At 54.0% G+C, this 24272-nt stretch overlaps 1 protein-coding gene across 3 annotated transcripts in view; it reads right to left on the bottom strand.

The window, feature by feature from the left end:
- FHL2 (four and a half LIM domains 2) overlaps nucleotides 1-24272 on the bottom strand; it is a 55650-nt gene that overhangs the window by 925 nt on the left and 30453 nt on the right. The window contains exons 1-5 of one of the 3 annotated variants that reach the window (XM_059943317.1): nucleotides 23315-23608; nucleotides 13200-13376; nucleotides 5498-5672; nucleotides 2229-2398; nucleotides 1293-1479 (exon numbers count right to left, since the gene is read on the bottom strand). In XM_059943317.1, the coding sequence (XP_059799300.1) occupies nucleotides 1293-1479; nucleotides 2229-2398; nucleotides 5498-5672; nucleotides 13200-13355 (688 nt within the window). In that variant the 5' untranslated portion in view covers nucleotides 13356-13376; nucleotides 23315-23608. Of the gene's footprint in view, nucleotides 1-1292; nucleotides 1480-2228; nucleotides 2399-5497; nucleotides 5673-13199; nucleotides 13377-22990; nucleotides 23091-23314; nucleotides 23609-24272 lie in introns of those variants that run through there. The other 2 variants (XM_059943316.1, XM_059943318.1) reach the window with 2 other exon arrangements.

The raw sequence follows: 24272 nt of genomic DNA, 5'->3' as shown, positions 1-24272 counted from the left end.
GTCCGGCCACCAAGGCCCCTGAAACAAAATGGAATCAGATACACGGGGTAATCCTTGGTGAAAGGATTGGATCATGACTCGCGATTACAAACTCTTTCCAGAAATAACGGCTCAATCTGCCATGTTAAGAACAAGTAACAACACTGGCTAATGGTTGGAGGTCTCAGAGGAGCTGGAGAAGTCTGTCATTCACCCAGCAGTTAGCTCCTTTTGTAATTTAACTGCCTGATGTCTGGCGTTATATCCATTCACACGTGGGCGGCCTCAGGCTAATCCCCTGGGCTAGTGAGTGACAGGACGGGGTGGGGGGGGTGAACCCAGGTCTCCAAGGCTAGTTCTTTTTTTTTTTTAATGATCTGAAACCTAGATAGGGACTTTTTCTAATTTAACTTTTTTTTTTTACTGACGTGTGATGTAAACTATTATATATAATAGCAGATGTAAACTATTATATATAGGATGGATAAACAAGGTCCTACCCTAGAGCACAGGGAACTCTATTCAATATCCTGTGATAAACCATAATGGAAAAGAATATCAAGAAAGGAATCTATATGTGTATAACTGAGGCCAGTTTTCTGATACCACACTCCCTCTGCTACTGAAGGAGCTGCACCAGCAAAGCTTTTCACCTCTTCCCCTAAACATCTTAAACTGCCTTTACCCATCCTAGGCCCACAATGACTACGAGAGACCCGCAGATCGCACAGCCCGGGCCCTGGCCCTGAGGCAGAACCAAACCAGTGATTCAGGCCAGAGAGTCTCAGGATTTTCTGCATATATGAATCATCTGAGCAGCTTCTAAAAATTCTAACACCCAGGTCGTCCCCCGGAGTAGTTAAGTCATGACCCGGCAGCAGACGTGTGTAGAGTTACCCAGGGGTGTTTGAAGTGGGAGCATTTCCAGGACCGGAGCCCCGCCAGCCATCTGGTCTCCGCTCTGAATTTGGGGCACACCCTGTAGTCACCCAGATTCGGGCTCTTGCTCCACCGAGCGCCTGGCGGGTGGGAAGGGACGACCCAGAGCGCGCCCCCCGCAGAGGCCGGGGAGCATGTGCACAGCGCAGCTGCTTTTCTGCGCCTGTGCGGGGATGTCAGAGACGCACAGCCTGCGGTCTGGGGAGAACCCAGCCGAAAGCAGAAATAACGCCGCCGTGGAGAAGAGGCCGCGGCGACCGGGGGGAGGCAGGGAAGCGCGCCCAGAGTCCGCACACGTGAACAGATCCACAAGCCAAAGCCTGGCAGCCACACGAGGGGCAGCGGGTGGTGCAGGCCGGGGACCGGACACTCACCGCTGATGGGGCTGGCGCAGCCGGCGCACTTCTTGGCGTACAGGTCGCAGAAGCAGCCCAGGCAGTAGGCGAACTCGTCGCGGGACGTGAAGCGCTGGCCCGACAGCGGCTTCTTGCAGGCGGTGCACACGAAGCACTCGCGGTGCCAGGGCTGCTCCCGGTACGTGACGCCCCCGCTGGTGATGGGCTGCGGGCAGAAGGGCGTCAGCTCCCGCGGGGGCCCGTGCCTGGCGCCCTTGTCCCGGCCCTCGCCTCTGGAGGACGCGCGGTCCTCGCCCAGGACACGCCGCACCGGCGCCCGGGTCCCAGAGACGCTGTCCTCCGGACGGCAAGGTCACCCCGCCGCCCCTTCCCCAAGCTGCCAGGCCCCCGCTGCAGGCCCCGGATCCCCGTTCGTGACGTGGGTTCCGGGGTGTCTGCCGGGACAGCACTGCCTCCTGGCCGGCAGGAGGGCGAAGCAGGGAGACCGCAGCGCAGGGGCCGGGATCTGATGGCGCGCAGCCCCTCCTGAGCCCCCCCCCCCCCCCCCCCGCGGGCAGACCCCTGTGAGCGTCTCTCCAGCACCAGGTGCACCTGCTCCGACAGCCGCCTCAGCTACTCGGGTGGAAGAAGGAAGAGGCTTAACAGACACCGTGGGGCTGGCTTCCTGGGTGGAAAAAACGAGCCCAGAGCCTGCCTTCCCACCCTGTCTGTGGTCTTAGGACGCTTTTCTTTCTTTAACCTGACGCAGCCCTGGAGTGTGACGAGGGATCTGTCCCCACCCCAGGGACAGGCCTTTCCAGTTTCCTTTTCCCCTCCCCGCCCCCGCCCCCCACTAGGTCTAGGGCTGTTTCTTGTTTGTTCAAGGAGGGCGATGAACAAAGACGCCTTAGGGATAGGTGGACGCGCTTTCGGAAAGGACAACAGGTGTGCAAGGGCCGGGGGAGTAAGAGGCACCTTTTTGCACTGAACGCACTGCAGAGCAAACTGCCTTTCGTAGCAGGGAACGCAGAAGTTCTGGCCGTCCTTCGGGATGAAGCTCTTGGTTCCGATGGGCTGCTGGCAGCGATGGCAGATGAAGCAGGTCTCGTGCCAGCTGCTACCCTTGTATTCCATCTTACGGGTGCCTGTCAGGGGTCGGGGAGAAAGGAGGACCATCGTGATTCTCACTAAAGGCCCCAGGCCAGACCACGCGTGCCTTCTGCACGTTCTGAAGGACAGTCCTCTGTCCACCCCAGAGCTCGGGGTACTGTCCCGTCCCAGGTCCGTGGGAGGGCGCCCGCCGGCACCCCGCAGCCCCAGGGGGTTGGGCGCAGACCGTGTGGTCCTTGTGCAGCATCGCCAGCAGAGGGCGGCAAAGCTCCTTCTCACGGGCTGCGGATGAGGACGCGCCTCGGACAGAGTCCACCGCCTGGTGGAAGGGGTGTCTTTTTCTCATTCAAAGGAGCAAGCGAGGAACCCGGTGAAGGCCTGGTGACAGCGTGACCCTGCCCGGAGGCCGTGGTGCACCTGCTAGGTGGGGCTCAGCCTCCCTGGGTGGGGCCGGAGCCGTGCACCGCGGTTGGTGACTTGCAGGTGTGGGCAGGGGGGCGAGCTTTGCACTGAGCGGGGGCCGCTTGTCCTCTTTATCTGATTTCGGTGCAGAAGCCACACTGACGGTCTGCACTGCTTTCACCTTGATTTGGTTGTAGCACTTTCTAAAATCAAACCAAGGAAGGAAGCTAGCGCTCAGGTCTAGGTTTGTTTTTTTGGTTTTTAAAAAAAAGTATCTAGTGCTTGCATTTTTTTTTTTTTTTTTTCCACACACCAGGCCTTTTCCAGACACCCTGCCTCTGGTGCCCGGTCCGTTTCCTCTCCTGACTTCTCCATCTGTTAAAATCAGCTTGACCTTCGAGACTGCTCAAAGGTGACGGCCCCAAGGCTCCCTTTCCTGGCTGCCCTTCTCTGGGCTTGTGCCTCTGTCACAGGAGGTACCAGCCAGGCTTCTCCACCGTTTCTACCTAAAACCCCCTACGGCAGAGATGGTGAGATGCACATCCCTGGGGAGGAGGAGGGCATCGTCTTGAGACCAGCCTGCCAGAATCAAGAAAAATCCACCTTCTACTCTAAGATAGACATATATTTGTCCTTGTCAAAGCGGCAGTTAATATCTTTCTTCCCAATCTGGAATTTGCAGGCTGTTACCCTGGGAAGCTGTGCCTTTCCCCAAACGCGTGGCCCACAGCTCGGGTCCAGGCAGCTGGGCATCCTCACTGCTCAGTCTCCCCGCGGAGTCAGGAGTCTGACTCTAAATTACCCCTGTAGCCTTGATTCTCTTCACGTGTCAGTGTGACCCCAGCCGCTGTGCAGACTAGGAGGACTCAGCAGGGCACCTTGGTTTCTACAAATGGACATTCATTCTATTGAAGCTGAAAATTCAAAACCCTCAGTTGAAGTTCATCCTGCACATCTTTATCCTGCATTCATGAATACAGAGAATTCTAAAAATTACTTTTAAGGTGCATTTCTTTGTGTTCAGTTCCATTCACCAATGTAGTGAAATGAACTCCTTTAAAAGGACACTTGAAAATTTAATGTATTTGACATGCCTTTTAAGAACCTCAACTAGCAAACCAAGCCTCAACTAGCAAACTGGACCTCAAGTTGTTCCTCCTTTTTTTTTTTTTTTAAAGTAACCCCTATTTTTCTTTTCTTTTATTTCTTTTATTTATTTGTTTGGCTGCGTTGGGTCTTAGTTGCGGCATTCAGGATCTTTTGTTGGTGCGCTCGGGCTTCTCTCTAGCTGTGGCACACGGGCTCCAGAGCGCGTGGGCTCTGTAGTCTGCGGCACTCGAGCTCTCTTGTTGAGGCGCTCAGGCTCAGTAGTTGCAGCGCGCGGACTTAGTTGCCCCGGGGCATGTGGGATCTTAGTTCCTCAACCAGGGATCAAACCCTCATCCGCTGCATTGGAGGGCGGATTGTTTACCACTGGACCGCCAGGGAAGTCCCTCAAGTTCTTAAGTAATTGTTGTTGAAATGAATTAAACTTATAAATATGATGAATCCTAAAATATCTTAAGCGTCAAAACCATTTACAAATTAAGAAAATTCCAGTGTAAAACCACAAGCCTAAATCACTTACTTGATTGCACACTTTCAGTCAGCATCATAAGGTTAATTTACTCTTTAGATGAAATTTTTTCTACACTTCACCCACACTTTACCAGATTATTTAACACACTATTATTGCTCTGGGTTGGATTCTCTTTATATGTATGCCCTTAATTCTAAACTTTCCCAGGACTAAAGGAAGCGTATCTACCAAAGAAGCTGTCTTGAGGACAGATGCCTTCCAGGGCAATTTGAGGGCTCCCTGCACAGCTGTATTGAGCTTCCTAAGAGCTGGGGGTCCCGGGCTGTGACCCTGACCCCCACTCCCCCAGCCTGAGCCTGATTCGGGGGCCACATCCCCAAAGACGGTCAATGGACGGAGTCCTCTCCCGGTTTTAGGTGGCTCTCTGGTAGGGATGCCAGATTACCGAGGTCCCAGGTGGGATTAGCTGAAATTCCGATTTGTCTGGGAGTCCTGTATTTTATTTGCTAAATCTGGCAAGGCTATACCGTCCAGCCACCCCTTACTGGTCACACAGAGGACGTCACTGACCCTAAGTAGCCGATGAACCATCCAAGGTCCAAATCTTAGTCTCTTCTTGCCCGCACTGTGTGCGTGTCTAACAAGATTCGTTTTTTAAATTCTGTATTGAAGAATTCCATTAAGTATTTTTGTCCACTCTGTTCTTTAAAATGAAAGATTCCTCTCTGCCATAAAACAAAGAAACTAAAGTCCCCCCAAAGAGCAAGGGACACAGTCCCATCCTCCCCCACCAACAGACAGGTCACCCATCACTGGCCTTGGCACTGGACGCAGCTGCCGCCGAGCCTGCCGGGAAGGTAACCTGCATGAGGGCACAGCGCCCAGCTCTCGGCCCAGCACCCATTTGCGGCAGTAACCAACGGGGCAGGAATTCCGCGCGTGCGCAGAGGGCGCGGAGAGGGCGGGGGAAGCGCGCGCACACACGCACTCACGCGCGCGCACGCTCTGCGGGGGTGGGCGGGACGGAGGCAGAGGGGGCGGGGGAAGCGCGCACAGGCACATCCACACGCACGCTCACGGACACACACTCTGTCTCTCTCTCTCTCTCTCTCTGCGGGGGCGGGCGGGCGGGAGGCAGCGGCTGGGTGCCCACCTGGCATGATGCTCTTCTTGCACTCCTGGCAGCGGGACGAGTACTCCTGCGAGTAGCAGTCGGTGCAGAGCAGCTGGTCCTCCTTGGCAGCGAACGGCTTGTCCACAAGGGACCCCCTGCACCGCGAGCAGTGGAAACAGGCCTCGTGCCAGTGCCGGTCCTTGTAGGACAAGTCCTGCAGGCCCAGAGCACACGAGACGTGAGACGTGAGAGGGGCCGGGGGCGTGGGCTCTGCTGGACCCACAGCGAGGGGGGCAAATGGGCAACGAGGGGCTGGAATGAGTCAGGTAGGATGCTTCCCTTGCTGTTCTTGGGGCCACTGTTTAGACGGGGGTGTGTGCGAGATGCGTCTGAAAAACGAGTGCCTTTCCCTTGGGGACCGTAAGAAAGAGAAACGGCACATGAAACTCGTCAGCGCTTCTCCTGGACACACAGACCCCGGGAGTCCTCTGGCCGCGAGGACGCTGGGCAAACCCAACTGTGCTGGATGATGGCTGTGATCCCCGCGGGAGGGAGCCCGGGCTGCTGGGAAGCTCAGAGGCAGAGCCTGAGGATGGGGCCCTGGGTCAACCTGGTGGAAAGCAGGTCAGGAGAGATCCAGTAGGTGCCATCAGCTGAGCGTCGAAGACCCGAGGATACAGTGAGCTGGGCAGAGAAAGGGCACAGGCCAGGAGGGCAAGACAGAGGGGCGCCGGGCGGAGCTGTGCCGCGGCTCCAGGCAGCCGGCTGGGAGAGTTCCCGCCGGGCTGGACCAAGGAGGCCAAATGAATGAATGCAATTCAGCACTGTCTTTGTTGAGACTTTGAAAGTCGAACAAACCATTTAAAGTCCCGTCCGCTGGGAATTCCCTGGTGGTCCAGTGGTTAAGACTCCGTGCTTCCCTGCAGGGGGCACAGGTTCAATTCCTGCTCGGGGAACTAATATCCCACATGATACAAGCGTCGTGGCCAAAAAATTTAAATAATTAAATAAATAATGCCCTGTCAACTAAGAACAGTAATCAGCCTAATTTAAGAAGAGTAGGAGTTTTTGATCATGGGATCACTGTTATAACACTGATTATAGAATAAATGCATTTAACAGTTTCTTGTATGGAAAACAGTATGGCAGTTCCTCAAAAAATTAAAAAGAGAATTACCATATGATCCAGCAATTCCAATTCTGGGTATATGCCCCAAAGAACCAAAAGAAGGAATCTGCAGACCCACATTCACAGCAGCCAAAAGGTGGAAGCCACCCCAGCGTCCATCCACAGATGATGGATAAACATGGACTATTATTCCGCCTCACAAGGGAAACAAATTCTGACACACTCTACAACATGGATGAACTCTGAGAACATGCTAAGTGAAATAAGTCAGTCAGAAAAAGACAAATACTGAATCATTCCACTTATATGAGGTCCTGGAGGAGGTAAGTTCAGAGACAGGAAGCAGCAGGGTGGGTACCCAGGGCTGGGGCAGTGCGGGTGTTAGTGGGGACAGAGCTTCAGTTTTACAAGATGAAATGGTTCTGGAGGTGGATGGTCGCACAACAGAGTGTAGGTACTTAGCACCACTGAACTGTACACTTCCAAACAGTTAAGATGGCACATTTTGTTATGTGTATTTTACCACAATTAAAAAATAAGTTTTGATTATCACGTGGCATGTGGAAAGCACCCTTCCAGAAGTTCAGCGGGTCCCCTCCGTGAGCCCCACCCCTCTGAGCTGCGAGCCCGGGAGGGCAGGGCAGGGGACAGCGAGGCTGCGAGTGAACGGGGAAGAAAGGAAGCCAAGTCCAAGGACATCTGCCTTTGGGGCCTGACCTTCAACACAGCCCAGGGGGGACCCTCCACGGACGACATCGTGAGAGCGAAGCCACCAGCTGTCACCAGTTGCCCTGGTTAGCGAGTCCCATAGGAGGACAGCGCCGCGCATCGTTAGGTGACTGGACGGTCAGGGGAAAGCTCATTTAAAACGATCTCGTGGCTCAAAAGCACTGCAGAAATCCACTTGCCTACGGTGAACGTTTCCGGCATGAAAACACATCAGCTAGGTTGACAAGAGCTCATGTGTTGACAGACATCTGACACTAGAAAGTTCCCTCGAAATCTGGGTACCACCACCCTGTCCTGATGAGACCCTAAGCACCCAGGCAGGACTTCTAGACCTTCTGGAGGCCCAGCTCCACTCTCCCGAGGCTGCTGGTCACTTGGTCACTTGCTGTCCTGCGTCCCGCGTCCTGTATTCGAGGGAAGGACTGCTCACGCCCTGGCTTCTGCCTAGCCCTCCAGGCTGGTTAACAGCAGCCACATGGAAACATCCCCCCTTCCTGGTCCCACCCCCATCCCGCCCCAGGGAGCTAGTCTCTGTCCTTCCCGGATGCCGGCGCAGCTGAGTTACCAGCCGTCCCTTCCCTGGAGCACCGTGACCCTCACACAGCTGCTCCCTTGTTTGCCCCTCTCAGACGCGCGCGTGCGCGCGCGCACACACACACACACACACACACACAGTTTCTGCATTAACACTCCATAGCCCTGAAATGTGCATTCAGGGGCATTTGATAATTCTCAAACCTTCTGATGAAATGTTTCTCCTCGAGACAAATACCAACCCACGCTCCTGCTCTCAGAAGCCTTGGTGAGTCACAAACGTCTCTGAACAAGCTAGCGTCACTGTCGAGGGTGGGGCCGTGGGGAACTGGAACCATCCACCCCTGTTCCAGCTGCAGCCAGCGGTGACTGCCCTCCGGGCACCGCCCTGCACACCTGCTGTGCCACCAGTGCCCTCGGGGACCCAGGAGCACAGTGTCTGAAACGCCTGATGTATTTCATCCCAGCACTTAAAGCAGACGGCTCCAGACTCAAACCCTGGCTCTGCCACGTACGTACCTGCCGTGGGGCTGGGGGTGCGTCACCTGACCTCTCCCAGCCTCAGATCCGCCCGGGGAAACAGGGATGATGGTGAAGCACTGACAACGGTCCTGGCACATTGTAACGGCTCGATTAATGTCGGTCTTAGATGCCAGCTCGTGGTGACAGCAGGTGCCCTGAAGCGTCACTTGCTGAGATCACATTTACCCGTGAAGACGGGGATGGAACGGACGCCCTCACCTAAGCTCCGAGCTCCTGGCTCAGTCACTGCTCTGTACAGTGCTTTCAGCCTCCGCAGCCCTTCTGATTCTAAAATTCTTAGTCTCCTCTTCCTTGATTTCAGCCGCACAGTAACCCCACGGAATAAGGTTTATTCCCATTTGATAGGTGAGCAAGTTTAACGTAACAATGCCAAGACGCCGTGAACCCCGTTTCTTGCATCCCTCCTGCTGACGTGCGGCCCGGGAGCATCTCTGCAAGCAGGTCTCAGCAAGCTCGCCCAGCCTCACCCTCTGCCCCAGTCTCCTCTCTCACCCCGTGCCCGTGCCTGACCTCGGGAGGCCCGCCCCTCCGCCCCCTCGGCTGTGAGGCCCCGCGCGGGCACCAGCCGCTCGGTGACGCCTGCGTGGCCATGAGTGATGCTGGCCCTGCAGGACGCTGTGCCCCTGGTGCCACCCCCGCGGGCACCCCCGGAAAAGCCCACGTCATGCAGCTCGTTCAGGACCACACACGGAAGCCCTCATCTGCTGCTGTGCTGTCGGGTTTCCCGGTAATCCTCCTTCTCTCGTGGGGTCCTGAAAAGCGAGTCTGAGTCAAGTTGATAATTCACGTCACCACCTCCTCCTGAACTCACTTCTGCAGAGTCCATGCCCTGTGGGCGCGGAGGTGGGAAATGCCACTGGCTTTGGGGGCTCGGGGCTCGTGGGGACGGACCGGAAAACGGCACAGAAAGGCCAAGGCTCCAGGTTAGGTTAGGTTGATTCGACCCGGTGCCTGAACCGAAACGCACGGCGGCTCTGAATGCTCGTGTGTAAAGCTGGGTTCCTAGCGGCTCTTTCCACCTCTGCTGCGCACGGCTCCAAACGGAGTTTTAGTTTTGGTTTTTAGTACCGAGCTAGTCTCGTCTCACTTAATTCTGTTATGTGTCGAGTATGCCAGATGGTCCCCAAAGATACCATTTAGATGCTGGAGGTTCAAGGCTAAGACATATGGACGCACTGACTGACTTTCAAGAACTTGGAAATGTCCTAGAAATACCCTGGTTTTCAGGTTCTGTAGAGAGAGAGCATGAAGGGGAGAAACAACAAAAAGGAAGAAAAAAAATCTTTGACACGTCCCAGAAAAAAGACCAATGCTAATCTTATGCACGCAGAATGTCATAAATTGCAGTAAAATGTCTGATACACAAGGTAAGATAAGGCCCAAACACTTCCTTTCAGAATTTATATTTTTCCATTTCAGAAATATTCCTAATATGGGAAGCGCCTGTGGCTTTGCTCCCAATGTGCCCTCGTTGAGACCTCAGCTGAGCCGCAGTGGGGGGTCAGCGGCCTGGAGCACCCCCTCGCCCACCAGTTAACGAGGGCAGCTGCGGGCAGGGGGTTCCCTCACCGTCCTTTACACCCTGTCTATCCCTCCTGGGCTGGGGGAAGCTCAGATGCTGATTCCCAAACTAGCCGGTCCTCAAATCCACGGGATTTCACCTCATCGGTGGATCTGCCGTGTCATTCGTCCTCAGCGCTTTGAAAAGGTGTTCTGCACTCTGAGACTGTCAGGCTACCATGTCCCCAACTGCACATCCTTTCAAATCCTTGAAGAACGACGCTGTGCAGGCCTGTCCCAGGTGTGCCCTCAAGGGGACCTGTTTACTTGGTTTTTAAATTTATTTTTACTATTTATTTATTTTTAACTTTTGGCTGCGTCGGGTCTTCGTTGCTGCACGCGGGCTTTCTCTAGCTGTGGTGAGCGGGGGCTACTCTTCGTTGCGGTGCGCAGGCTTCTCATTGCGGTGGCTTCTCTTGTTGCGGAGCACAGGCTCTAGGCGCGCGGGCTTCAGTAGTTGTGGCACGTGGGCTCAGTAGTTGCGGCTCGTGGGCTCTAGAGCGCAGGCTCACTAGTTGTGGCACACAGGCTTAGTCGCTTCGCGGCATGTGGGATCTTCCTGGACCAGGGCTCGAACCCATGTCCCCTGCATTGGCAGGCGGATTCTTAACCACTGCACCACCAGGGAAGCCCCCAATGCTGGTTTTAGACCTGCAGAAGGTCCTTTGACTGTTATCACCTCTTCCTCTTCGCGGCCCCCTCCAGGCACGCGGGTGGGTGGGTTTGGAGGCCCGTCTGACTTTATGGCGCTGCTCGCAGAGACACGGAAAACCCAAAGCCTGAGCCAGGTTTGCGGCCCAGAGTTTGCTAAAGGCACCAATTTGCTGATGCGAGGGACCAGCAGCCACCTCTGAGTACTGGCCCAGCTTATCTTTTCTTTGGTTTCTGGACTTTTTGAAGCCCGGGACTTAGGTAGACCTATCCCCCGAAAAACATCTGTAATCAGGCAAAAAAACCCATATATTTTGCTGGTATCCACAGGTGTCCAGGAAAAATTTCCGGAAGAGCATAAGGTCAGAGGATCATACATTTTTATTTGTATTACCTGTTGTCAACTATTCCCCTGGCCATACAAATGAATGATTTTTACCCCTGGAGATGACAGCATTTCCTCAGAGTTAACTAAACGGAAAAAAAGAACAGAAAGAGAGTCTGCATAGAAATGATGCTCAAACACAGGTAAGCTACCTATGGAAGCAGGTCATCCTGAAGTCCTGCCTACCTCATTTGAAAGTCAGTCAATACCCACAACATCAGCCTAATCCCCGGTGGCTTGCAGTATTTTAGGTTATACACCCATGTCCTTCGGAGGGAGACCCAAGTGGGGCTTGTGGCGCCCCTGCTATTTTCAGACGAGAGACGGGCCACCAGACCCGCCAGCTCTGCCCAGCACCCCGCCTGCCAGGCTGGGGCCCCTCTTCCCCAGGTGCGGGCACATTTTTCCTGCCATCACTGCCTCCACAAAACCAACTGCGTAATTACTTCTGAAAGCCAAGAAAGCCGTTCCAGGTATTCAGAAGCCCCAAGTGGCAAGGTCTAACTGCAAGTTCACATCTTTTCCCTTCCCACGTGCGCAGAATCACGTGGCGTAACTCCAGAGAGTGAACCGTTATCCGGGTTGAAAAGTTCAGCGTGATTGACGCCTGACTTTGCAGCACTCTTGTTGATTTTGGCCCCATTTGGGGAATTCTTGTTTATCTGCTCCTAAAGCATGTGCTGAAGGATAACTAGTTTCAAGGGTCTGCCCACTAAATCGTACTGAAGAAATGATCAGTGACTTCGCTTTTGTTTTTACTTTAGCCCCCGGGGCAAGGATGATGAGCCCTAAATCTCCAAAACATCTCCTTTAAACCACAGTTGTTTGTCAGAATGATATCTGAACCTCTCACCTACTTATGTCTTTTCCAGGTAAAGCCTTTATAAAATAATAATTGTTTTCTCTGCTTCTTAGTTCTTCCTCAAAGCGGACATCTTTATTGATGTTTCTCTAGTGAAAACTGATAAAAGAGACAGGGCGAAGCTTCGAGAGGCAGGGGGAGGGAGCAAATTGCAGGGAAGCAGTCGGAAGAGAAGAGGGGGTTGGAGTTTTCCACACCATCAGCTGCTCCTCAGGGCACTGATTGCGTGATAGCTACACACCACGAGAACCCATGACGCAGCCTCCCTTGTTGTAGCTCCCTTTTATAAACGTGCAGACGGGCACAGAGGGGTCAAGCCACGGGCCCGCGATCACACGGCCAGTGAGACGCAGAGCCAGGATGGAACGGGGCAGCGTGGTGTCTGAGCTCTTGTGCCTGGCCTGGAGATGAAGGCAGAGGGACTCGGACACACATCACACAGAGCTGGAGGTCGGAGGGCGGGCGGCTTTCAGACAAGCAGGACCGGCTACTTTTGCTCGTGGTCGTAGCCAAGGCCCTGGATGCTTTAAGGCTTCCGCGGGACAGGTGCCGAGTCCCGTGTCCCTTCCGCTCCACGTGCCACTGCTCGGGCTCAAGTGGGGCCATCCCACACCCTTTGTCTCTGCTCAGGGCAAAGGCTTCTTCCCCGTAAGACGGGAATTATCCCTCGACTGTCACTGAACACCTAGCGCCAGTAAGCCGGCTGCTTACTGACCGTCATGGGAAGGACGGATGCGACAGAAATAGGGCAGACACGCGCTGGACCACTCCGGATCGCCCCCAGCAGAGCCAGCCCTACCTGCTCAGCCGGCAGCCGCACATCCTGACCCTCCCCACGAAGAAGACAAGCTCCCCCGACGCCCCAGTGCAGGCAGGGCCTCTCAGCCCCTCCAGCCGGGGGTGGGCGCCGGCTCTCCCACGTGCACACTCGCTGCGCCAACACTGACCGCCTGCACCTGCCCCACGAGTCAGCCCAGGAGGGAGAGCGCTGCCCTCGGAGGAGCACGGGATTGGGCGGCAGGAGGCTGGTTGGATAAGGATGCGGACCACGGGGCCACCACAGGTGGACCTGGGAGGCTCGGCGCACACGTCCTGGAAAAGCCCCGACCAGGGGCAGCAGGACTGGGACGGGCAGAGACCACGCCCGTGGGGAGGCGGCTGGGAAAGGCCGGTGGAGGGTCCGAGGCCAGCAGAGGGGCCTGCAGCGTGTCCAGGCTGATGAGGACCAGGACGTGAGCACAACTGTGCTGAGAAGCGTGAGGTTCTCGGGGAGTCGAGTCCAGGGGGGCTGGGAGGCCCGAGGGAGGGCGGGGGGCACGGGGCTGGGGGACGCCCAGGGGCCGGGTACCTTGCAGTCGCAGCCGATCAGGTTCCCGCACTCCTCGCACGTGCTGGCGAAGAGGGCCTCGAAGCAGGCCACGCAGTAGGGCCGCTCCTCCCGCAGGACGTACTTCCTGCCGAAGAGGGAGTCCTCGCAGTGGCGGCAGTCGAAGCGCTCGGTCATCCTGGCACCAGATTTCTGCACCTACCAGGGAGGAGACAAAGGACAGGCTCGGTGAGCGTGCTCGATGGCCCGTGTCCAGGGAGGAGACAAAGGACAGGCTCGGTGAGGGTCACCCTTCCCATCACCTTTCCCACCGGTGGCTACATCCTCCGCGTGAGCAATCGACACTCACCCTTGAAGCGGGTGTTAATTTTCAATGATACTTTTAAGAACTTTGCTGGGGGCAGTTCTGTGTCTGAGTGCATTCCACTTCTTTTAAAAGTCCCAATTCTGGGTGACCGTGTCAGAAAACGTGATCTCAGTTTTGGACCCAAGAAAGAGCTGGCATCAGAGCCCTCATCCCCTGGAAAGGAGTGCCTGCTTCAAACGTGGGACGCAACCTCACATCTTCCCATTCTCCCTGCCCCCAAATAGCACAGCAGGGATAGAAAACAATATGCTCATTGCTATAAAAAGACTTTCCATGAGCTCCCCTTTATGATTCATGCATTTGAATAAGAAGAAACCACAGAAGCCAAGGGAGGGGTGTCAGAGCATCACCTCGACCCGGCTTCACTGGGAAGCACGCCCGGCCCCTGCCCAAGAGGAGCCGCCCCGGGGGCCTCATTCCTCCCAGATGACAAGACTATCCTCTCCCAGCCCAGGTATCCAGGGAGCAGGAGAAAGGGAAAGGCTGGCTTCCAAGGACAGGGATTATCACGGTGGGAAACACAGTGACGGCGGCAGTCAACGGCCACTCCAGGCGACACCTCGAGCTGCATTTTTCCAGGATGAGTGTGGTGTGTGTCTGAGCAGAAAGGACAGGGTAGGGGCAGAGGAAGGCGGGAGGTTTCCCCCTCCCCCCCCCCATGTGGTTCCTGCACAAACATGTCAGCACTACCCCAGAAAGAGCCGGTCTACCCTGGGAAGACTAGGGGTGGAGAAACGCCTCCGAGCCATTAGAAACATGGTCCAACTTCTTTAGAAGTATCTTCTCAAGTGGCAATATTTGATTCGCTACAAGTGAAAAAGCTTTATAAATTATTAAATATGGAGACAGGTCGACTGTGTAACTCTGAGCGATGTTTCACAAACTCTGATTAAACTTGATTCCATTTTCAGTCATTTCCACCCACTTCAGAGTGAAATTCCAAAATAATACCCCAGGATGCAAATGAAATATTGCTGCCTGGTTTATGAGATAATAGCTAATTTGATAGTGTTTATTTATTTTGTACTCTTGTGTATATAAGATCCTGACAACTGTAAGCAAAGAAATGGACAGCTTTCAAGCATCCATACTTGGTTACTTCTGTGTTTATTAGGACAGTTTTTTCCCAAAAGTATGAAGCATGCAGCTGGACACATGTGGCGAGAGCCAGCCCTCTGAATTGCTTTTCCTGGGGTTAAAGAAAACATTGTCTGGAAATTCTTGCAATAACATCAGAAGATGAGGCTCCTGAGCGTTTGAATTTTTGTTCTGAAACACAACATGTAAATATCCTTTGTCCTAAGGCCACCGTCAGGTTGCAGCGGCTATGTTGGCAGAAGATGCAATGCTTTCCTGTAATTCCTCAGTTACTGGCCTTGAGAGTGGCCATCGTTTAGCTCATCGCAGTTAAGCGCCGTCCCTCCAACATATAGATTTTTTGAATAAAGGCTGCCATTTACCTGTGGAAGCTTATTTGCCTGTTCTGGTCACACAAATTAAAGAATAATGACTTGAGGATTTGAAATAAGAACAAGGAAAGGAGATAGGGCTATAGATCATAAAATTTTTTAATCTGGAAACAATTTGGGAGATTATCTATGACTACCTCATTTTATGGATGGAAAAACTGGAGGCCAGGAATATTAATGAAAACAGAAGATTCATATGAGCATTCCCAAACAGCCATCTCACTTGGAAAAAAGAAACTCCCGATCTAAATGGAAAGGTGGTTGGTTCCATGTGGGTTTGGACAAGCGCAGGCCCTGCAGGGGAAAGGAGACGACAGACCACAGACCGCACCAGCCCCACTGGGCACCGTTCCTGTGCTCTGGAGCCGTCGAAGTGGGGAACTGTTGTCGTCCCAGGTAAGGCCCTGGTGGTGCTCAGACCTGGGATATGCTTTCTACCTCCTCCAACTCTGCAGGACTGGGACAGAAGTCATTTAACAGAGTAAACTGTGAGAACACACAGGCCTCCATGTCAGCTGAAGGGGACCGAGGTGACCCCGAGACAACGCCCCCATCACTGAAACCAACTCCCAGGAGGACCCGTGTGGCCGCGACCTGCCCGGAGGGTCCGACAGCCCCCGTTTCTGCAGAACTGTCTTGGACGCTGGTGGATCTCTCTCTCATCTTGTTCCTTATCTCCTCTGAGAAGTCACTCCAGTTTTATTGGCTAGGACAGCACTTCTGCTTAAACCAACAAGTTGGGGTGGAAAGTGAGACCATCACTAACGAGGGGCAGAGCAGAGGGACACAAATCTGGCCGCATTTCCGGCAAAGTTACAAGAAGCACAAACCCTGAGCGTCAGAATCAGTAGCCCACGAGCTACTGAGGAGACTAAGAGCGTCCCCTCCACCACAAAGTGTTTAAAACCAATTCTTCTTTAATCAAATGCTACCAAATAGAAAACTATTATACAAAATTGTGTATTTAAAGTTATACGATCCATCTTAAGCCTCTTTTTAATGGCAAAAACTTAGCTATAGCCTTGCATTAGACGCCTCCTATAACTCCATTTTGTAATCTTATAAAATGCCTGGTTGGGCTACCCTGGTGGCGCAGTGGTTAAGAATCCACCTGCCAACGCAGGGGACACGGGTTCGAGCCCCGGTCCGGGAAGATCCCACATGCCGCGGAACAACTAAGCCCGTGCACCACAGCTACTGAGCCTGCGCTCTAGAGCCCGCGAGCCACAACTACTGAACCCATGTGCCACAACTACTGAGCCTGTGCACTAGAGCCAATGTGCCACTACTGAGCCCATGCACCACAACTACTGAGCCTGTGCGCCATAACTACTGAAGCCTGCACCCCTAGAGCCCGTGCTCCACAAGAGAAGCCACCGCAATGAGAAGCCCGCGCACCGCAACGAAGAGTAGCCCCCGCTCGCCACAACTAGAGAAAGCCCGCGTGCGGCAACAAAGCCCAACGCCACCGAAAATAAATTAATTAGTTAATTAAAAAAAAAAAACAGAACATCTTGGGGGTTTTTTTAACCTAATTGTGCACAATCTGCTTACCCTCTCTCAACTGCCGTATCCCTCCCCGCGGGTTACCTGTCACTCCTGCCCATCACCTGGTGCACAGGTGCTGAGAATACGAAGCAGCAGCAAGCGAGGAGACATCTGGACCGCAGGTGTGACTGCTGACTTGTTATTCATGAACCAAACCCAAATCCCAGCGTCGGGGAGTTCTCACCCCTCCCCCGGGGTTAAGTCATCCTCTGATGTCATCCCCCTCGGCTCTGAACAAGCACCCGGATCTTAGGGGGCAAGTTTACAGCTGTGGCCACAGGCCCAGCCACCGACCACAGTGCTGGGAGAGCAAAGTCCCAGGGTGAGGGGTGGGTGCTGACAGGCCTGGGGTGGCGGGACAGGGAGAGCTTTGATCTCCGATTAAAACCCATTCTCCACCTGCGCTGAGTCAGAGGCAAGGACACGGGTTCAGAGCGCAGTGGGCAGCAATGCGCAGGGCTCCCCCATGGAAAATAATGACTATCTGCAAGGTCCACAGGCTTATACGTGTGGGCTATTTTTATCTTCTCAGGTTGAAGAACTATCAGTGTCTGGAGTTGCGGGCTGGTGGAGGGGAGGGAAGAGAGAAGAGAAACAAGAAGAAAAGGGAGGAGGAGAGGAAGTGGAGAGGTGGGGAAAGGAGAGAAAGCAAGGAGTAGGGAGATGGAAGGAGGGTATTTAGAGCCCAGGAAGCACGTGCATTTTTTTGTTTTAACCAAAAACACTTCTTGGGAATCAAGGGAGGGGCAGAGTTTCAGGTGTTTCCTGAACAGGAGGCCCTTTGGGCCGCACGAGTGTCCGTGGAGCACCCTCTTCAATGCTCCCTTTCCTCAACTACGTACTTTAATCTGACCCCAAAGATGCCAATTGCCTCCTGCCCCTCGAAACCCACACGTCTTTCTCTATCCACGCTGCTCCAGGAGACTGCCCTAACATCCTCGATTCCTCCAGAGAAATCTGCAAACACTCCCAAAAGCCTTCCCACAAGCAGGAAGGAGCCTCAGTAAGTCAGTGCCGAAGAAGCCATGCCCAGCTTTAAATGCCACCCGGGGTCCCAGGTGGGAAACGCCATGGCTTACCAACATCCAGGGCTTTTCAGAGAGAATTAAGAAAATTGGTCTGTTGCATGTGGGCTCGCTCTTCTGAAGAATGTGTTGGAAAATGCAGTGTTTTTGTGACACCACAGGATGCTGACTGCCCGCGCACCCCACAGCCCCCAACCATAAGCCCCGCAAAGGTGGGCCCTAGGGTCACTGGGGCCACGCCAGGTGACAAACACGGGTCAGGCGCTTCATAAACACCTGGGGAAGGAATGAACGGACACACGGATGGGCGGCGGGCGAACACAAATATCCCAGAGCACAAACATGTAGGCAACATCCAGAGTGGAAACGAGGAATGTTTTATGTGAACAACCCACTGTGCATAGCAAACCCCAGATGTAATGGGGCTTGGCGTCCGATGCTGGTACAATTTCTAATGCAACAGATCCTGAGCTGCATTCTTTCTCCTCCGCCTCTGGCCTCTTCCCCCTTCCAGATACACTGCTGCTTCCACAGCGGGTGGAACTGTTCTTACTGTGTTTGGATCCAAACCCATGTGAACACACAGCTGCACAGCCCCGGATGGGGCCTGGTCAGGCCAAGAAGCACAAGCCTCACCAAGAGATGTTCCCGACATCTCTGCACGGAACTGCCAGCTCCCCTGACCCAGGCTCCAGGTACCAGCGGGGCCCCGGGTGTCCTAGCCGGGCGCAGCGGCCTATAAATCAGAGATCCTCTGTCCAAAGGCAAGGGCTCTCACACCAGAAGGGAAGCCAGAGAACACTCTGCGCCAGTTTGTTTCTCTATGGACAGACGGATCAACACACGAACCAGCTCTGCTACCCCGACACTCTTTCCATTAGTCCAGCGGAACTGTTTTCTCTTAAATAAAAATTCTGGTGAAAGGCAGAGGAACACCAGCTTGAGGGATGTTGCTATTTTTAAAAACGTGTTATAATATATTTAAAATTCATTTGAAATCCATTTTGGGATTCTTCTGAGAATGACTATGCCTACTGCTGTATATTTATGGCTTCATTTACTGAGCCTTTTCTGACTATATAGGCAGGGATCAGGGAGGTATTATTATACCTTGATATATAAACTGGTAACTTTCAAAAACGTTTAACAAGCTTGATTTGTCTATGCTCATGTTAAGAAATGTTTTGTGTGAGAGACAAGGCTTGAGTAAGGTGAACTGCTGTCTTTGGAATTATCTTTTGGATACTGAAAATGGGCAATTACAAATGTCAGATTTCTGACCTTAAGACCATAAACTAAGAATAGTGACACTTGTTTTGATGTCCTGCGGACTTTTAAATCCAGTCAACAAGGATATATTAAGTAACCTCTCTTTTCTAGGTACCGTCTTAGGCCCTGGGAGACTGAGATAAAACACACAGTCTCCGAACGAGTTTAGTTCTAGCTCCAAAGAGTTTAAATCACCTTTAAGATACTATCTGGATATTTAATCTCTAAACGTGTCAGTTCTGTCTACGCAGGACAAGCATCATTATGCGGGCTAGGATGGCGATCGGCCTCCGGTCCGTAACTAGCACGTGTGTGTGTGTGTGGTGTGTGGTGTGTGGTGTGGGGTGTGGGGTGTGTGGGGGGTGTGTGTGTGTGGTGTGTGTGTGGTATGGTGTGTGGTGTGTGTGGTGTGTGTGTGGTGTGTTGTGTGTGTGGTGTGGTGTGTGTGTGGTGTGTGTGTGGTGTGGTGTGTGTGTGTGGTGTGTGTGTGGTGTATTGTCTGTGTATGGTGTGTGTGCGGTGTGTATGTGTGTGTGGTGTGTGTGTGGTGTGTTGTGTGGTGTGTCGTCTGTGTATGGTGTGTGTGCGGTGTGTATGTGTGTGGTGTGTGTGTGGTGTGTTGTCTGTGTATGGTGTGTGTGCGGTGTGTATGTGTGTGTGTGGTGTGTGGTGTGTGTGGGGTGTGTATGGTGTGTGTATGTGGTGTGTTGTGTGTGTGTTGTGTTGTGTGTGTGGTGTGTTGTGTGTGTGGTGTGTGTGTGGTTGTGTGTGGTGTGTGTGTGGTTGTGGTGTGTGTGTATGGTGTGTGTGTGGTGTGTATGGTGTGTGTGTGGTGTGTATGGTGTGTGTGTGTGGTGTGTGTGTGTGGTGTGTTGTCTGTATGGTGTGTGTACAGTGTGTGTGGTGTGTGTGTGGTGTGTGTGGTGTGTGGGGGTGTGTGTGGGGTGTGCGGTGTGTGTGCGGTGTGTGTGTGTGGGTGTGGCGGGGGGGGGCGTGCACCCCACCGTCTCTCCCTCTGCTTCCTGGGAACGTGTGGTCCAGTTATCCATGTCTGTTTGCACAAGAACAAAAGGAAAAACCCTCACAGCCCTTCATGTGTCTCCTCCCGCCTCCAAAAGGCAGCTCCGGTTTGCTCTCATCCGCCTGGCCTTCCATCTGCAATGACCCCAACATCCAGGAAAGGCTGGCCCCTCACTGTCCTCGAACCCCTGCTCCCCGTGGTGTTTCTCTAGCACCACCATCAGGGCCCTGGCACGACAGGCGTGCACACCTCCTGCTGCTCCCTTCGCTTGCTGCCTAAGTTGGCTAATTCTTATTTGTTCCAAAAGTTGTACCACCAAACATAGACCTATTTTCTTGAAACCTAAATGTTTACAGGCTTCAAGGATGCTCTTTTACACTGGTTTTATTTACCCATAAAAACAGGGCAGACGGACTTCCCTGGTGGTGCAGTGGTTAAGAATCTGCCTGCCAGTGCAGGGGACACGGGTTTGATTCCTGGTCCGGGAAGATCCCACATGTCGTGGAGCAACTAAGCCCGTGCGCCACAACTACTGAGCCTGTGCTCTAGAGCCGGTGAGCCACAACTACTGAAGCCCACACGTGCTCCACAACAAGAGAAGCCACCGCAATGAGAAGCCCGCGCACCACAACTAAGAGTAGCCCCCGCTCTCAGCAGCTAGATAAAGCCCACACGCAGCAACCAAGACCCAATGCAGCCATGAATAAATAAATAAATAAATTTATTTTATTAAAAACAAAAACGGGCAGCCACTTCTCCTGTGGGCACAGACACTTAGAAACAGACTAAATCAGGGTTGGCAACGTGTGGCTGACAAAGGCCAAGGATGAGTAGGGTGACATGTGATGTCCAAACTCAGTGTGTAAGAATCACCTATGAGAAGTGGACTAAAGATGCACAGACCAGAGGCTGCCCTGAACCTCTCATCAGAGACCCAAGAGGGTGGGCAAGCACATTTTACAGCGAAAGGAAAGTGAGGACCACCAGTAGCAAAGGGGTGGTGGAATCTTAAAAAAAAACAAGACTGAGAGCTGGTGGGGAGAACTGGGAAGCAAAGTTACTGGGGAACGGTAGTAGTCAGGGTTCTCCCGAGAAACAGAACCAAGGGGATATATATATATATATATATATATATATAATATGAAGAGGTTTATTATTGATATTAGGAATTGGCTTATATCATTATGGAGGCTGGACTCCGGAAGACTGGGCTCTCAGCCACTAGAGAAGGGCTTGTGCGTTCAGTTCAAGTTGGTCATCTTCAGGAAGGGACCGCTCAGTAAATTAGTCCACGGGACCAATGTGGCTCTGATAAAACTGTCCTGAGGAAACCACCCAGGAAGTATCCAATGTATCCAATGAACTGGGTATCTCCTGGCGCTGAGTCAGAGCAGCTTAGGTAAGTTACCTGCCTACTCCAGCCCCCTGCTGATAACGAGGCAGCCTGAGCTCCAGAGGCTGGGGAACCGGCTCTCGGTGCCGGCCAGGAAGAGAACCCAGACCTCTTGAGCCCAGTCTGATTTTTTTCAATATCCTGCTGGGTGGGCCCTTTTGTCTACAATTTAGAGTCATTTCAGTACTGGAAGTGGTTTAACAACAACCTTGGGTGAAAGTATGCAGACTAAGGCCTCACTGAAACGTTCGGGTGCATCCGCCATAGCTTAGTGGTTAGAACTCAGCCTCTCAAGTTAAGAGCTGCCTGAGGTCACCTCTCAGGGTCACCATTTCTAGGCTGGAAAGCCTTGAGAAAAGTTACCTTGATCTCTCTGTGCTTCAGTGTATCTGTAAAAACGAGGGTAATAGCCAATTTGTATACACTGCTTCTGATGTGCAGGCTTTATAGCAACCCTGCAAGCAAGCCACCATCTCATCTGTGTTTTCCAGCTGTTGAAACTGAGGCACCATGAGATTAGGTGACTTGGCCAAGACTGCACCGCTCGGGGCTGATGGACGGGAACGTAAGCTCAGGCAGCCTAGCTCCAGCCCAAGCACACGGGCTACCTGCCACACCTGCCTCGTGGCACGTTTGTACCTGAGCCTACCCCACTGTGCCTGGCACTGCCTGGCCTGTGGTAAGCCAACGCAGCCCTCTGAACATGCAGCTGTGCAGAAGCACTGAGGCACGCCAGGATAACAAACACTGAAGAAACCCCATTCTATAATATTAACTGATAAGCCTTAAAAATTCAGGATGAAAAACACTGTGAAAAAATTCATATACATGCACAATAAAATGTTCTTCACTGTTTGCTTTTATAGGAGTTTAACAGGCAGCCTAGGAATTCCTGTACTTCTCAGACTTGCCCCAAATGTTTTTTAGTCGAAATCACATTCAGGATACCAAAGCCTCTCCCTCCAACGTATTATTACAAAACACACATAAGCGGGAGTTAGCGCCAAAGGGCTGGGAAGTATTTGGCATTGGTTCTGAACAGAGTTCTCCGGCTGTGAGCCCCAGCTGTGATTTATTGTGATTTAAGTGCCCCAGTGCAGCTCATTTAACCTGGTTAGACTGGTGGGAACGGAAACCCAAATGGGTATCAGAAAGTAAAGAGAACTCTCTTCATTTGTCAATAAAACATTTAACACTCTCTTCCTGCAATTTTAGGTATGCTAAGGTATCACACGAGTACAGTTTAAGATTACCACTGTGTTCGTCTAAAACAAGCCCCCCCCCCCTTTTTTTTTTTTTAACCCTGGTGGTTCAGTAGTTCAGTTTCCCCACGGGTCGATGCCTGAGGCCACCGGCAAGCTCCACTCCTTCCTACCGCAGGGAAAAGCCTGGGCGCCCAGCCCTCTGGGACCACTGGCTTCGTGACCCTCCTCTCCAGGAGGACGGCTGTCTTCCTCCCTCCGGGATGGGGCGGGGTCCCTCCCACCCAAGGTGCCCCCGGGGTGTCCCCGTGGCCCAGCTCCCCTGTCCCCCCACTGCCCAGCACCCCCTCCCCAGATGTCCCCACCCCAGATGTCCCCATCGCCCCCGGTTCCCCTGCCCCGGGGTCCCCCTCCGCCCAGGCTCCCCTGTCCCCCAGGTCTTCCTCCGCCCCCGGCCCCCCCGGCCCCCGGCCCCCACTGCCGGCCCCCTGGCCCTGGCCCGGCTGGAGCGCACTCACCGCGCGGCGTCTCGCGGACGGCGGATGGCAGCGGAGGTCCGGGCGGCTGGGCCCGGGGAGAGGCGCGCCCCGCCCGGAGAACCCCGCGTGTCATTTGACCAAATAAGGAGACGCTCGCCGGGCGGCGCGGGCGGCGCTGCCGGGCGGGCGAGCGCTCCTGGGCTCCGGGGCGGCGCTGGGGACCCCGGCCCTTTGTTTGCCGCGGGCGTTTCCTCCGTCCTGCGGCGTCGCGGGCGCCGGCTCCGGGGCTCCCGCCGGGTCCCGAGCGCGCGGCGGCCCGACCGGGGAGGTGCGGGGACGCGCGGCGGAGGGGCGGCCACTTACCGGGTCCGGAGGAGCGGGAGGCGCGCCGAGGACGGGGGTTGCGGAGGGGGGCGTCTCTCTGCGGCCCCCGCGGCCCCTCTGCCACCAAGTGAGCCGGCCGATGGCAGGAAGAATGGGGAAGGCCGGGTCTTTGTCCCGCTGGGGAGGGGAGGGGAAGGACCAGTCGCCCGCACTCCAGGCCGAGGGCTCCTCGGACGCTCTGTGGCCCCCTCCGGGCCGGGAAGACCTAGCAGAGGAGGAGAAAGCGCCTCCCACACCAGAGCCCAGGCCCCCGAGCCCGGCCGGGGGCGGGTCAGAGGCGGAGAGCTCACGGCGGCCGGGATGGAAACGTCCTCCGCGTGCAGCCGGGGCGCAAGGTGGGCAGAAGGACCGTGGGCAGGCGTGCCGCGTTTAGCATCAGTGGGCCTCAGAGAAGAAGGGAAGCTCTCTGATTGCTTTCCCTTCTCTGATGCGCTGTGTCCCGTGATGTTTCAGCGGCCCCCCATGGGCCTCCATCACGGAATCACAGAACCTGAGCGCCATCCTATTAGCTACCACCTACTGAGATCTAGCGCTACCGGGCATCTCATTGGATTCTCGCCCCTTAAAAGTTAGAGGTTAATAATACCCCCGTTTTATGATGAAGAAATTTCAGCTCAAGAGAGGTTTGCTCAAGGCCTGCTGAGCAATAATTATGGCAGCTGCCATCTGACCTGGAGTCTGTCAAGGCCAAGCCCTGTTATCTCGCAGGAGAGGAGGTACCCCTAGTCCCATCAGTCACTCCAGGGCCCCTAGGGGCTGAGACTCGCCCCAGACCTGAGCCCCCAGAACTCTGCCTCGCCTGCTTCCTGCCTGAACCTTGCAGCTTCTCACCAAGAACGGAAGTGTGGGCTCCGGACCTGATTTCCCACTGACAGTCAAAGCAGGCCCTATCTTGAAATCCAGGGCAAACTGTGTAGAAAAGCCTTTCCCTCTGACA

Source organism: Balaenoptera ricei, chromosome 13 (genome assembly GCF_028023285.1).
Source record: "Balaenoptera ricei isolate mBalRic1 chromosome 13, mBalRic1.hap2, whole genome shotgun sequence".
NCBI classification, from domain to species: Eukaryota; Metazoa; Chordata; class Mammalia; order Artiodactyla; family Balaenopteridae; genus Balaenoptera; species Balaenoptera ricei.
Note: the sequence above shows the minus strand (reverse complement) of the source record. Positions and strands in the feature narration are given on the sequence as shown.